The sequence below is a fragment of the Sminthopsis crassicaudata genome, chromosome 1, assembly GCF_048593235.1.
Source record: "Sminthopsis crassicaudata isolate SCR6 chromosome 1, ASM4859323v1, whole genome shotgun sequence".
Lineage (NCBI taxonomy): Eukaryota > Metazoa > Chordata > Mammalia > Dasyuromorphia > Dasyuridae > Sminthopsis > Sminthopsis crassicaudata.
This window is the reverse complement of record NC_133617.1, coordinates 613,988,926-614,004,736: the sequence shown is the minus strand read 5'-3', so window position 1 is coordinate 614,004,736 and position 15,811 is coordinate 613,988,926. Positions and strand designations below refer to the sequence as shown.

Below are 15,811 nucleotides of genomic sequence, written 5' to 3'. Positions count from 1 at the left end.
GTTGGTAAGTAAGAATGCAATAAAAAAGAATACCTATCCGATCTAGTCGGTCAATCGCTACTGTTTCAAAGGCTCTCCTCATCATGGGATACTCCTCCAATACCTCATTGAAATTGTCCACAGACAGTGAATAGAGGCGGCAGTAAGTATCAGCTCGGACACTGGCTGTGCGGCGGCCTTTTGTCAAAAGGCAAATTTCTGTTGAAGTAAAAGAAACAAATATTTAATGAGCAAAATAATTCAAGAAGACCTCAAGAAATTTTAAATTATTTTTACCACAAGTAATTACCAGTCATGCAATCTCAGTATAGAGGCAAAGTTGTTATATCATTAGGAGATTCCTTCTGAAGATTCTCATCATCTTTGATTGAACATTTATTATTTATGCCTAACACTGTGCTAAATACAGATTTGAAGAAAGGAAAAACCCTACCCTCAAGTTTACATTCTAAGGTGAGAAAGAGATGATAAGTTCTGGATCTTAAATGGCAAAATACCCACTGACTTGATAAACAGTTTCTTATGCTTTGAATAAAGGAGAGAAAATGCCAGCTCTTCAGAAGCTTGAAAGAGAAAGATATTACAAATACTATAAATATTCTTCCTTTAAGGTGCAATCTCCTGAAGCCTGGTTTTTGCTTTTTTTTTTTTTTTTTTTTTCCCTTGATCTACACATCCTAAAGCAATCTCTCCTTACCCCCAAACAACCAGCAAACTGTATTTATTTATTTGTGTGCTTGTTTATTCACTTAATTTATGTATTTATTTTGTTGAGTTAATTGCCATTAAGTGACTTGCCCACTAGCAAGTGTTAAGTGTCTGAGACCAAATTTGAACTCAAGTCCTCCTGACTTCAGGGCTGGTGCACTAGCTAGCTGCCTCTAAACTTTATTTCTTTAGAATTCATTATTCTTTAATTTATATCATAGTAAGCCCTGTCCTTTCTCCTTTACTAGTTCAGAGAGATAGAGAGCTAAAGGGTTTGGTTGGGAGGCAGAGATTTTCAATAAGTAATTCTAACACTTATTATGTTTGGTAAAATTGTGGACAAGTTGCTTAACCTTCTAGTGGCCTTTATTCATTGGTCACATGGACAATCTCCAGTTGTTCTTACCTGCTCTCTACTAATGTCCTATTAGATTTTTTAGGGCTGATAATGTGTATAATCCCCTTCCAGCTTGTTGCATACGTCCTTGCTCATAGCAGTCACTCAATAAAGATATTTCAAATGAGTATAATACTGGTTGTTGCTCCAATTCAGTTGTGTCCAACTTTTCCTGATCCTATGGACTAAGGCCCATTTATACTGTCCATGGAAGTTTCTTGGCCAGAATGATTTATCATTTTCTTATTCAATGGATTAAGGCAAATAGAGATCATGTGAGTTACCCAGGGTGACATAACTAGTGTCTGAGACTGAATTTGAATTAATTTCTACTTGACTCCAGGTCCACCATTCTATGAATGGTGTCTTTTATAGCTGTCTCTTATAGTACACTAAATAGTAAATTGTCAATTATGCACCAAGATTAGCAATCTAAAGTAATCAGAAGAGAAAGATTTGCCTTTTCTTCTCTAATGGAAGATCTGCAATATCTGAACATTCTGTTTTCCTTGGGCCCCACAAGATCAATTCAGTTCAACAACATATAATAATAATGTATGATGTGCCTAGCATTGTATAAGTTTGGCTATATGGACCATTGCCCCAATCTCAAGGAGTTTAACATATTGCTGGGGATTATTAGTTTGGCTTCAATAATTCATAATCAATTTAAGAGTTTCATACATTATGAAGGACATTTTTTTTCCAAAGCCATAAAAATACTCATTGTGCATTTCAGGCTATAATTTCTATACAGTTTCTAAAAATATGGACATAAGATTCATTTCCTTTAAATAGATGCTGTGGCTGTGAAAAAATAACAAGCTTGATATTTCCTATGATTAGACCCAACTACGAAGAGTTCTAATTAGCTCATTCCTAGAGTAGCTAACATTATATGACTAGGGTGCTTTCATAGTGCATCTTCATTCTATGTGCCTCAAAATGCTTCTATGGTAATTGCTTTGTTAAAATCACAAACCATTTGCTTTAACGAATTATGACCCAATATTTGACCTTTTTTTAAAGTCTAGATTTTCAGGTATGAATAAAAAAAAACACAAAACACCTATTTCAATTTTTACTAAATCAGGAGACATGAGAGGTTTCCTCCTGAAAAATGTTTATAAATTCGGCCCATATCCCAAACTTGAAAATCTGATGAATAGCATCTAAAGTATGCAAACATTGATCTTTTCATTCCTGCAATCTAAATTCAGAATTCTTAGCTAATCGTGATGAGAAACTGGACGATTTGAATATGGCATTAGAAAGGCTTCATTGTTTTTGTAGATATAAACACTGACTGGGATCCAGAGCAAATTGTCATATAGCAAAATGGCAGAAATTGGAATCAGATATATAATCCCACAGTTACTCTAATATTGATGAAATCATATTAATTGTTTTTATTTTTCATCCTTAAAGTGTGGCGACCACATTAGCACCCTGGATACTTTAGAATCAGCAGAAGTCAAGATAAGCAAAAGTCTTTATTCTAGGTCCTTAGTGGTAGAAGTGACGAGAGTGGACACGTAGGATCTCTGTGACCTCACCGCCTCATCTCTCTCACAGAAGTGACCCTGGCAAGTCGCTCCCACAATTCTCTGCACACACCAAACAAGTGAGCACAGGATAATGGGAAGGGTCATTTTCCAAGCATATTCTTATAGAGTATTGTTCAATCAGTAATTAGCCTCAAGTGCTCAATTGTCCCACCTCAGTGCATTGACTCAAGTTTCAGCCCCTTACATCAAAGCATGATATTAGTATCAGCTTCATAGCTGACATATCATGATGATGATGATGATAATGGTGATGTAATACACCTATCAACACTATTAGTAGCACATTTTAAGTCTGTATGGAACAAGGAAAAGAAGACTGGCTCTGGTGTTACATAATTGCCCTCTAAAAGTATATATGTGATCTAGAGCAAGTTGTATAACTTATCTATAAGACTAGGTAATCTTTAAAATCACTTCAACCTCTAAATTCATGTTGTTATAATAATATAATTGGTGTGCAAATCCTGCCTCCACTGGTTACTATCTGTATAACCTGGGAAAACCAAAAATAATAAAAATAAATAATGAAAATGATGATGAATACAGCAATGCTATTTGCATATCACCTTCCAGAGTCCTGTTTTCTTTACATGTTAAGGGAAAGAGTTGGACTAGATATACTCGGGCACCTTCTGGCTGTCTATATCTGTGGCCTTTGCAAATTAAAATTTTTTTTGCATTAGATTTTTAGAAAATTTTCATATTTTATTTTATTTATTTTTTATTAATTTTATAATTATAACATTTTTGACAGTACATATGCATAAGTAATTTTTTACAACATTATCCCTTGTATTCCTTTCTTTTCCGAATTTTTCCCCCCTTTCCCTCCACCCTCTCCCCTAGATGGCAGGCATTCCCATACATATTAAATATGTTATAATATATCCTAGGTAATATATATATATATATGCAGAGCTGAATTTTGTTGTTTTTGTTGTTGTTGCAAAGGGAGAATTGGATTCAGAAGGTAAAAATAACCTGGGAAGAAAAACAAAAATGCAAACAGTTTACACTCATTTCCCACTGTTCCTTCTCTGGGTGTAGCTAATCCTGTCCATTATTGATCAATTGGATATGAAATAGATTTTCTCTTTGTTGAAGAGATCCACTTCCATTAGAACACATCCTCATATAGTATTGTTATTGAAGTGTATAATGATCTCCTAGTTCTGCTCATTTCATTCAGCATCAGTTGATGTAAGTTTCTCCAAGCTTCTCTGTATTCATCCTGATGGTCATTTTTTACAGAGCAATAATAATCCATAACATTATATATACCATAATTTACTCAACCATTCTCCAATTGAAGGGCACTCTGTTTCTAGCCACTACAAAAAGGGCTGCCACAAACATTTTGGCACATACAGGTCCCTTTGCTTCTTTAGTATTTCCTTGGGCTATAAGTCCAGTAGTAGCACTGCTGGATCAAAGGTATGCACAGTTTGATAACTTTTTGGGCATAATTCCATATTGCTCTCCAGAATGGTTGGATTCTTTCACAACTCCACCAAATATGCATCGGTCTCCCTGTTTTCACACATCCCCTCAAACATTCATCATTATTTATTTCTGTCATCTTAGCCAATCTGATAAGTGTGTAGTAGTATCTCAGAGTTGTCTTAATTTGCATTACTTTGATCAATAGTGATTTGGAAGACTTTCATATGAGTGGAAATAGTTTCAATTTCATCATCTGAAAATTTCATGTATCCTTTGTTCATATCCTTTGACCATTTATCAATTGGAGAATGGCTTGATTTCTTATAAATTAAAGTCAATTCTCTGTATATTTTGGAGATGAGGCCTTAGCAGAACCTTTAACTGTAAACATGTTTTCCCAATTTGTTACTTCCCTTCTAAACTTGTTTGCATTAGTTTTGTTTGTACAGAAGCTTTTTCATTTGATGTAATCCAAATTTTCTATTTTGTGATCAATAATGATCTCTAGTTCTCCTTTGGAAACAAATTCCTTCCTCCTGCACAAGTCTGAGAAGTAAATTATCCTATGTTCCTCTAATGTATTTATGATCTCGTTCTTTATGACTAAATCATGGACCCATTTTGATCTTATCTTAGTATGTGGTGTTAAGTGTCGGTCCATGCCTAGTTTCTGCCATACTAATTTCCAGTTTTTCCAGCAGTTTTGTCAAATAATGAATTCTTATCCCAAAAGTTGGAATCTTTGGTTTTGTCAAACATTAGATTGCTATTTTTATTCACTATTTTGTCCTGTGAACCTAATCTATTCCAACGATCAACTAGTCTATTTCTTAGCCAATACCAAATGGTTTTGGTGTTGTATAGTTATAGATCAGGTACTGCTAGGCCACCTTCATTTGATGTTTTTTTCATTACTTCCCTTTTGTTCTTCCATATGAATTTTGTTATTTTTTCTAGATCATTAAAATAGTTTCTTAGGAGTCTGATTGGTATAACACTAAATAAATAGATTAGTTTAGAGAGTATTATCATCTTGATTATATTCTCTTGACCTATCCAAGAGCACTTAATATTTTTCCAATTATTTAAATCTGACTTTATTTTTGTGGCAAGTGTTTTGTAATTTTGGTCAAATAATTCCTGACTTTCCTTTGGTAGATGGATTCCCAAATATTTTATATTATCGATAGCTATTTTTGAATGGAATTTCTCTTTGTATCTCTTGCTCTTGGATGGTGCTGAGGATTTATGTGGATTTATTTTGTATCCTGCCACTTTGCTAAAGTTCTGATTATTTCTAATAGCTTTTTAGCAGAGTCTTTGGGGTTCTCTAAGTATACCATCATACCATCTGCAAAGAGTGATAGTTTGATTTCCTCATTTCCTACTCTAATTCCTTGAAACTTTTCTCGGCTCTTATTGCCTAGGCTAGCATTTCTAGTACTATATTGAATAGTAATGGTGATAGTGGGCAACCTTGTTTAACTCCTGATGTTATTGGGAAAGGTTCCAGTTTATCCCCATTACATATGATGTTTACTGACAGGTTTAAATATATACTCCTGATTATTGTAAGGAATAGTCCATTTATTCCTATACTCTCAAGTGTTTTTAGTAGGAATGGATGTTGGATTTTATCATATGCTTTTTCTGCATCTATTGAGATGATCATATGGCTTTTATTAATTTGATTATTAATATGGTCAATTATACTAATAGTTTTCCTAATATTTAACCATCCCTGCATTCCTGGTATAAATCCCACTTGATCATAGTGTATTATCCTGGGGATGATTTTCTGTAGTTCTTTTGCTAATATTATATTTAAGATTTTAGCATCAATATTCATTAGGGAGATTGGTCTATAATTTTGTTTCTCTGTTTTCAGCCTACCTGGTTTAGGTATCAGTACCATGTCTGTGTCATAAAAGGAATTTGGTAGGACTCCTTCAATCCCTATTTTTTCAAATAGTTTATATAGCATTGGAGTTAGTTGTTCTTTAAATATTTGGTAGAATTCACATGTAAATCCATCTGGTCCTGGGAATTTTTTCTTAGGGAGTTGGTTAATAGCTTGTTCTATTTCTTTTTCTGAAATGGGACTATTTAGATTATTTACTTCTTCCTCTGTTAATCTGGGCAAGCTATATTTTTGAAGGTATTCTTCCATTTCATTTGAGTTATTTAATTTCTTTGCATAAAGTTGGGCAAAGTAGCTCCTAACTATTGTTATAATTTCCTCTTCATTAGTGGTGAGTTCTCCCTTTTCATTTTCAAGACTAACAATTTACTTTTTCTCTTTCCTTTTTTTAATCAGATTTACTAAGGGTTTGTCTATTTTTTTGGTTTTTTCATAGCACCAACTCTTTGTTTTATTAATTAATTCATTAGTTTTTATTTTACTCTCAATTTTGTTAATCTCTCCTTTTATTTTTAGAATTACAAGTTTCATATTCATCTGGGGGGTTTTTAATTTGTTCCTTTTCTAGCATTTTTAGTTCTAAGCCCAATTCGTTGAACTTCTCTTTCTCTATTTTATGCAAGTAGGCCTGTAGATATATAAAACTTCCCCTTATTACTACTTTGGCTGTATCCCACACATTTTGGTATGATGTCTCATTATTATCATTTTCTTGGGTGAAGTTATTAATTATGTCTATGATTTGCTGTTTCACCCAATCATTCTTTAGTATGAGATTATTTAGTTTCCAATTATTTTTGGTCTATTTTCCCCTGGCTTTTTATTGAATGTAATTTTCATTGCATTGTGGTCTGAAAAGGATGCATTTACTATTTCTGCCTTGCTGCATTTGATTTTGATTTTTTTATGTCCTAGTACATGATCAATTTTTGTGTAGGTTCCATGAACTGCTGAGAAGAAAGTGTACTCCTTTTATTTCTCCATTTACATTTTGCAAAAGATCTATCATATCAAACTTTTCTAGTATTCTATTTACCTCTTTGACTTCTTTCTTATTTATTTTGTGGTTTGATTTATCTAATTCTGAGAGTGCAAGGTTGAGATCTCCCATTATTATAGTTTTGCTGTCTATTTCTTCTTGCAGCTCTTAATTTCTATTTTAAGAATTCAGATGCTGCACTACTTGGTGCATATATGTTTAATATTGTTACTGCTTCATTATCTATGCTACCTTTTAGCAAGGTATAATGCCCTTCCTTATCTCTTTTAATTAGATCAATTTTTGTTTTTGCTTGATCTGAGATGAGGATGGCTACCCCTTCTTTTTTGGCTTCACCTGAAGCATAGTAGAGTCTGCTCCACCCTTTTACTTTTATTCTGAATGTATCACCCTGTTTCAGGTGTGTTTCTTGCAAACAACATATAGTAGGATTCTGGCTTTTAATCCATTCTGATAACTGCTTTCTCTTTATGGGGGAGTTTACCCCATTCATATTATTGTTATAATGACTAATTCTAGATTGCTTGCCTTCCTGTTAACCCCTGCTTATGCTTTTCTCCTTTTCTTTCCTTTTACCCCCCTATCTAGTATTAAACTTGTGAATACTCCTTGCTTTTCATAGCCCTCCCTTTTTAGTAACCCTCCCCCACCTCAAAGTTCCTCTCCCTATTTTACTCCTTTTTCTCACAATTTCTGTATTCCCTTCCCCTTAGCTTACTCCTTCCCTCTCACTTTTCAATGAAGTGGAAGAAGTTTCACCATAAATCGATTATGTTTATTGATACACACTATGTTCATCCACCTTCTTTCTTTCTCTCAGATATAAGTTACATTTGCCTCTTCATGAGTTGTAGTACTACCACTTTACCCTTTTTTATGACATAATTTCATTTCCACCTCTAGTTTCTAGGACAAATTATACATGTGCTCTTTACATATATTTATGGCAGAAATATAGTTCTCAAGATTTCTTTTTACCTTTTTAGAGATCTCTTGAGTTCTGTATTTGAAGATCAAACATTTTGTGTAGATCTGGTTTTTTCATCATGAATAGATGGAATTCATTTATTTTGTTATATGTCCATCTTCTTCCCTGGAAAAGGATGGTCATTTTTGCTGGGTAAGTTATTCTTGGCTGCATACCAAGTTCTTTAGCTTTTCGGAATATCATATTCCAGGCCCTTCATTCCTTTATTGTGGACACTGCTAGATCTTGGGTTATCCTTATTGTGACTTCTCCATATCTGAATTGATTTTTTTCTAGCAGCTTCCAATATTTTTTCCTTCGTCTGATGGTTCTTGAACTTCGCCACTATATTTTTTGGTGTTTTGATTTTAGAGTCCCTTTCAGTAGGTGATTGATGAATTTTTTCAATGTCTATTTTACCCTCTGTTTCCATAACGTCTGGGCAGTTCTCTTTGATAATTTCCTGGAAAATAGTGTACAGGCTCTTTTTTTCCTCACATTTTTTAGGGAGTCCAATTATTCTCAAATTGTCTGTCCTGGATCTGTTTTCCAGGTCTGTTGTCTTTCCAATAAGGTACTTGACATTCTTTTTAATTGTTTCATTTTTCTGCTTTTGCTTGACTACTTCTTGGTTTCTCCTTGAGTCATTCATTTCTGCTTGTTCAAGTCTAATTTTCAGTGATGTATTTTCTTCACTCACTTTTTTTATATCTTTTTGTAATTGTCCAGTTGAGTTTTTAAGTGAGTTTTTTTTTTTTCCTATGGAATTGTTTTTTTCCATTTCATCCATTTTATTTTTTAGGGAGCTGTTTTCTTTTTCCAACTCACTAATTTTATCTCTCAATGATTTTTTTTCTTTATCTACTCTGTCTTTAAATGCATGGGATTACTTATCCAGGCTCTCTTGCCAAGCTTCTCTTTCCTTTTTCCATTTCTCTTCTAGCTCTCTTGTGAGAGCCTTTTTGATTTCCTCTATGAGAGTTTTGTGTATTGAGGAGCAGATCTTATCCCCCTTAGGGGATTCCTCTGGAAACAATATGCTTTTAGTCTCCTCAGGATTTGAAGCCTGCTCTCTATCTATACAGAAGCTGTCAATGGTTAGAGCCCTTTTAAATTTTTTGTTCATTTTGTCAGAGCAGGAATTGAAGAAAACAAATTGACAAGAGAGACAATTGGTCTGTTTCTGGGTGGTGGGATGGGGCTGGATGATGTTACTGGGCTTTTTCTACAGACTGGGGGAGACAGCAGCGAGGCCCCAACAGGACAGTAATGATTGCTGTGCTGCATGTCTGCTCTGAGGCTCTAAGAATGAGCTGAGTCACTCCAGGGGGGGGGGGGCGGGGGGGGTTGGCCGGGTCCAGAGACATTAGCTTTCTGGGGTTTTATTCTTTACCTCCTGTGTTTACATTTTCTCTGCTGATCCTGGCTTGCTGCCAAGACAGAGTATCCACTCTGGGGTAAAGGTCGTTTCAAAGAAACGGAAGATATCGTACCCTTCTCCCCTCAGGTCTGCACAGTGTGAACTGCCTGCCTTGCTCTGGCTGCTTGCCCTCAGTCTGTGCCCAGTTTGTTCATCCCCTCCCCCGAGCAGACACAGACCTTTTCTGGTGAATTTCAAGGATGTCTTCTGTTGGTGATTATTTGTGGGTTTCTTTTCCAGTCAAGCATTAATTCCAAGGCTTGTCATGAAGTAAATTGTGAGAGAAAATGAGGAGCTCAAACAGCTGTCTGCCTCCTCATTGCCATCTTGGCCAGAAGTCCAAAATTGAATATTTTAACCTATATTGAATTATTTGCTGCCCAGGAGAATGGAAAGGGAGGGAGAAAGAAAACTATGGAATGTTACAAGGTTTTATAAGGGTGAATACTGAAAAGTACCTTTGCATATATTTTGAAAAATAAAAATGTTATTATAAAAATAAAAAATGACAAAAATAAAATAAAATAATTTGTTGAAAAATTTATCTGTATCTCCTATATCTTTCATTGAGATCATCATATAACAGATGCTTAACAAACATAAGTTGATTGATTCTTTAAATATGTTAACTATAATGGAGTATTATAACCACAGCAGCTTTTTGGCTGAGACATTTTTACATTCTTTGTTAAAAATAAGATCTTATCTATAAAGTTTTCCCTAGGTCTTTGGCCTCAGAATCCTGCATTAAATTTCTTAGAAACTTATTTCAGGGGGCAGCTAGGTGGCACAGTGGATAGAGCATCAGCCCTGAATTCAGGAGGACCTGAGTTCAAATCTAGTCTCAGACACTTAACAATTCCTAGCTGTGTGACCTGGGCAAGTCACTTAACCCCAGCCTCAGAGGGGAAAAAAAAGGAAAAAGAAAAGAAACATATTTCAATTTGAGAGAAGCAATTCTAAGAAATACTCATTAATGCCAATTCTTGTCTTGTTACAGACAAATTTAATAGAAGGATTTTTGACATATAGGCATTCTCAACATCAATGGAATCGCAATTAATATCTAAATATTTAAATATTTTCATGCCTTAATTTATGCAGTTTCTTGAACTCAAGATGTAAATTTGAATTTTTTAATCCTTAAAATACTGTTATCATATAATGTTTTAAAATCCTGTTCTTGTTTTACAAAATTAACATGTTCACCATTAGTGGAACATATGCTTTGAGATATTTTCTGATAGTGGTAATGGCTTTTCAATGTTCTAATTATGGTAGTTCCTTAGATACTCATTTGCAAGATGCCTTGCCATGGTTAGGAGTCTAATCTGGCCATAAAAAGAGAGAATTCTAGTTCTGTAGAGAATGTGTACTAAACAATGATTGAGGAATCCCTACTCTGTAATTTATTATTAGAATCTTTGAGTTGCCATTTAAACTCTTTGGCTATACATTTTTCATCAGGAAAGGTGCGAATTATATATATCTCTGTCATAAGCTCCCTCTGCTTTAACATTTTATGATATTAATTGTGGTACAGTAAAAGAAATTTCTTTCCTTGGTATTATCTAACAAGTCAAGAAATTCTCTTACTAAATGAACTGTTTGATTATTTTCTCTCTGCAACTGTGTCTCTCTGTCTATACATATAAATATACACATATTAACACACACATACATATAAGAATGACTGACTTCTTCTTTAAAGTGTTTTGTCAACACATATACATAGTAAATTTTTATGGAACATATTACCAACAGACCTTGAAATTCACAGCTAACTTTCATTTACACCAAAATTAAAATAAAGTTTTCAAAGATAAAAAGGAGCTCTTCACCCTCTTTTATCTATTGATCTTTAACACCTTCTAGCAGTTCTTCATTAGCTACTCAGAAGTGTAATTAATAAGTAAGAAATATCACTAGACAATTTGAAAAACACACTCAAAATATTCAATTTGATATTCAGTGATGCCTTACTAAAAGTCTGGACATTACAAATGTTACGCATAAGAAAAGTTATGTTTAACAAGGGAAAATGCTTTTTTTTTTTAATTCCAAAGGTTTCATGAATTGCATTTTGAACCAAACTACATAATATACTCAACAAGCATTCCAAACATTAAAGTGTTATATGGATGTTAGTATTATCATTTCCAAATACAAGTTAAATGAAGTATTGGTCTGGTATTGACATCATTTACTGTTGATTTTAGGGGATTCTAGATAATGAAAATGGCACAAAAGTTCTTTGACAATACTACATTTGATTACCCACCATCATATCAGCACCAAAAATCCCCACTAAAATTGGATTCAGATTACTACAGTTTAAGTTACAATTCCATTTGAGCAATTTACTTAACTTTATAGGTCTCATGACAATTACAAAATGAAAATAATAATATTTGCACTATCTTTCAAAAAGTTGTTGTGAAGAAATGTTTGCAAACATTAAAATTAATGCAAAAATTAAAATACCACATAAATATTACTGTTGTTATCACTTTAAAATCATCAGCACCAAGAAAATTATTTATCGCGTAGTTCTGAGAAGCATATCACTATTCTGTGCTTACAAGGTTTTTGAGGGTAAATTTGATTATCAAGTAATCTATGTAATTTTTGCTTTTTCCTTCATTTGCATCTGCTTTTTATATGTAATTAATATATTTTATTATATAATATGTTTTATATTTCATTATTTATTTTCTTTTCACTATATTCTTTGTTTTTTTTTAATTTATTTCTCTTATCTAACAATCAAAATTGTGAGCTTTTTAATGGCTGAGTGTAAATGGACCTCTTATATCTCATTTAGTACTTATTCTATAAATGCTGTTACATGCTTAGTAATATTTTAATGGTAATATTTTAATGAAAACCAGCACAATGTGAGGAAGAGTACCCTAAACTAGCTCCTAGATTCATTCCTACCATTTATTAGATATATTACATCGAATAGGCTACTTGATCTATTTGGGCCTTTATCTCAAAATTAAGAGAATTGGAGGTGATTATTCCTAAGCTTCTTCTATCTCCAATAATTCTGACTTTATATTTTAGGAGAGATCCCAAAACTTACTTAGAGGCCTATTTTCAATTTTACACATAATATTATGCCCTGTTACCCTGCTGGATATCTCCCCAATGTGCTAGAACCTGCCAAATCCTTTATAAACATTTTTTAATTAAGCCTCATAACACATCTGTGAGTTTTATGGGCCATGTGCATAATGCAAAAAAAAAAAACAAAAAAAAAAACCTAAAGAATTTGGCAGTGTTCCCTATGATGTCCTTACTACCCAAGTGGATAATTAAATTACTTCTGGAAGCTCTGGTGGTCTAGGGGGGGGAGGGAGGAAATGAATTTTTAAGTGGTTGTTTAGTAGAAAAAGAAAAAGGTAAATTTGCATGCATTTTTTAGGTTAGAATGGGATCAAAAGTATTTTCCTAGATCCCTTGGGCAGGTAATATTAGATTCAACAGGCATTTATTAAGAGGCTACCTATGTGCAAGGCAAATGTTGCATACTTTATGCTTGTGTACTCAGTTCAGTTCAAGAAACATTAATCAAATTGTTGAGGGTGGTAGCCCCTTGGTATTCTTTGTTTGATCTCCAAATTCTTTTGGGACTTGGACCTTTGATACAAGATGTGGTCAAACTAGTTTCGGCTATCTGAGGTGGCCAGGGTTTTACAGCCCCCATTCTAATTTGCTCAGATAGACCAAATGGCATCAGGAAATTCCTTTTGGGAAGAGACTTCTGTCTGTCCCCAAAAGATAACAAGAGAGTCCTTATCTTAATTTACATCACTCTCAGGAACCTCCCTACATCACTGCACAAAAGAGAGAACGGGAATCTTTTCTTTGCAAATGGACTTGTACCATGCAGCCATTTTGCCCACTGGCTCTCCGGTGTTCCCATTCTAATCAATAAAGACTATGTTTCCATACAGCACTAAGTAGCAAATTCCTTTGCTGCCGAACCTGCCATTGGTTACTTTGGGGAAGGAAGGAAAGAGAGAAAAGGAACTGATCCATCTCTGTTTAAACCACAATTTACTACTCATCATTTAATACTCATCAAAATGAATGTATACTATGAGTCCTAGCACTGTGCTTGGGGTTGGGAGAGAGACAAAAATTAAAGACCTAATCCTAACTATCATATAACTTCACAATTTAGTAGAGATATCTTGAAAATGCAGGGAAAAAATCATGTAAAAATAAAATATAATATCTAAAATGAAGAGTGCATCAATATTCTATAGGTACTTTACTGTAGGTGGCAGTAATAGCCACCTACAAAGGTCAATTCATTTGGTAGTACTTTCATACCATCTGGAAGTAAATCTCCTTGTCATGGTCAGAGCCTCTGGTGATGAAGATAGGATTTTGATGTGAATAGGGACCTGCAGGATTTCTCTTGCTATACTTTATTTGCCACTGTAGTATTAGTCTGTCTACTGGATAATGGGAATACAAAAGTAAAAGCAAAACAATTCCTGCCTTTCAAAAGGCATAAATTACAACATCTCACCTAATGTCCCTTCTGGTTGAAGACTTTCAATGGCAGAGAACTAACCATATAATATGGCAAATCATTCTATTTCTGAATATAGTTAATTCTTGAAAATATTATTTCCCTTTTGTAACTGTTCACTAATTCTGATTCTACCTTCTGGAACTATCTGGGTTATATTTATATGTGATTAATCTATGCTATTTTGGTGTAGGATCTTCCTCCATTGATGCAATCCAAAATCCATTTTAATCTAGCAGATAACTGGCTCTTTAAGACTCAGAGGATTTAATAACTTGTACATAGTCATATGGGAAACAAGTGTCAAAGATACGATCGTGATTCAAATGTATACTTTTCCAAACATAATTGAACCTGTTTCTTCTATTAAATTCTGGATCCATTTAACTGTACACCTGAAATGTTTGTCCTAATAAAATATAAGGGAAGCTAGGTGACACAAGGATGGAGTATCGGTTTTAAAGTCAAGAGGACCTAAATCCAAATCTGATTTGCTATACTTACTAGTTGTAGGACCCTGAACAAATCACTTAACCACTGTGTGTTTCAGATTGAACTATAAACAATAAGAAAATCCCCAGTATTATTGTGGTAATTAAATAAGATAATATTAGTAAAGTACTTGGCAAAGTATCTGACATATAATAGATGTTTAATAAAAGCTTATGGGGGGGGGGAGCATAACAAAGATGATGGGAATAGAAACAATAAATTAGACAAACTCTATCTTTACTCCCTTTCTGGCAAAACAAAAAACATCAATTTAATTAAATCATAGAATTGCATGGTCAACAAACATCAGAGTAAGACATTTTTCTAACACAATTTAGTAGTCTGGAAGATATTTGGAGTAGAGGCCTTCCTAGAATGCACACACTAGCAACACTAGGTGTGGACATTGGAAGAGACTGTGAAGGGACCTGCAGCATCAGCTTCAAAATTTTTTTGTTTTGTTTTGGTTTTGTTTTTGATGAGGCAATCGGAGTTATGTGCTTTGCTCAAGGTCATACAATTAGGAGGTGTTAGGTCAGCTTTGAACTCAGCTTCTCCTGACTTCAGGTCTGTTGCTTTAACCATTATGTGACCTAGCTGCCCCCAGCTTCAAAAATTCTTAACCTGGAAAATGCAAGGGGATTACAAAACTAGTCAAAGAAATTATAAGGCCACTTCTGCTGGCATGGGGTGCATTTTTTTTGTCAATTCCATTGCAGTTCTGGGTCATAGTTCCAGGGCAAAGGACCATTAGTTTTTGTGATTATAGGAAAATAGAGGATGTGGGCATATTACAATGACAAAGAGGAGCTTTTAATATTTGTGACTTCAGAGTAGTAGGGCCTTTTCTGGGTAAACAACACAGCATAGACCTAGTAGTATTTAGGCCACTCCCTGGATTACAACAACTTGAAAAGATTAAAAATTTACAAATCCCCAGAACTAGCTTTGCAAATAACAGAACAACAACAACAAAAGCTTGATGCTTGGAGCTGGGCTTCTGTACCCCCAAATGAACAGAGCTGAAATTTAACATGAAGCTCATAATCAATAAGTAGGATTGAAAAATGAGGAGGGAAAAAAAAATAACCTGATGATAAAAGCCCACTATGTTGATGAGGAAGATTAAGACAAAAACTCACAAGAACAAAATAATATGAAAAAAGCTACAAGAAAATACTGAAAATAAAAATGCAAATTGAGCATAAACTCAATTTTCAAAAGTTCTGGAAGATGTAAAGAAAAAATAAGAGTGATAAAGGAAAAATTTGGAAAATAAATGAGGTTCAAGAAAAGGGAAATAACTCAGTAAAAGAGGTACAAAAATTCACAGAAGACATCAGGTT

The 15,811-nt window shown here is 34.0% G+C and overlaps 1 protein-coding gene across 3 annotated transcripts in view; it reads right to left on the bottom strand.

Moving 5' to 3' along the window:
- The window catches only part of HCN1 (hyperpolarization activated cyclic nucleotide gated potassium channel 1), a 612,097-nt gene that overhangs the window by 8,264 nt on the left and 588,022 nt on the right, over positions 1–15,811 (bottom strand). For all 3 annotated transcript variants that reach the window (XM_074282554.1, XM_074282553.1, XM_074282556.1), the window contains one exon: positions 34–198. In XM_074282554.1, coding sequence (XP_074138655.1) covers positions 34–198 — 165 coding nt within the window. The remainder of the gene's footprint in view (positions 1–33; positions 199–15,811) is intronic.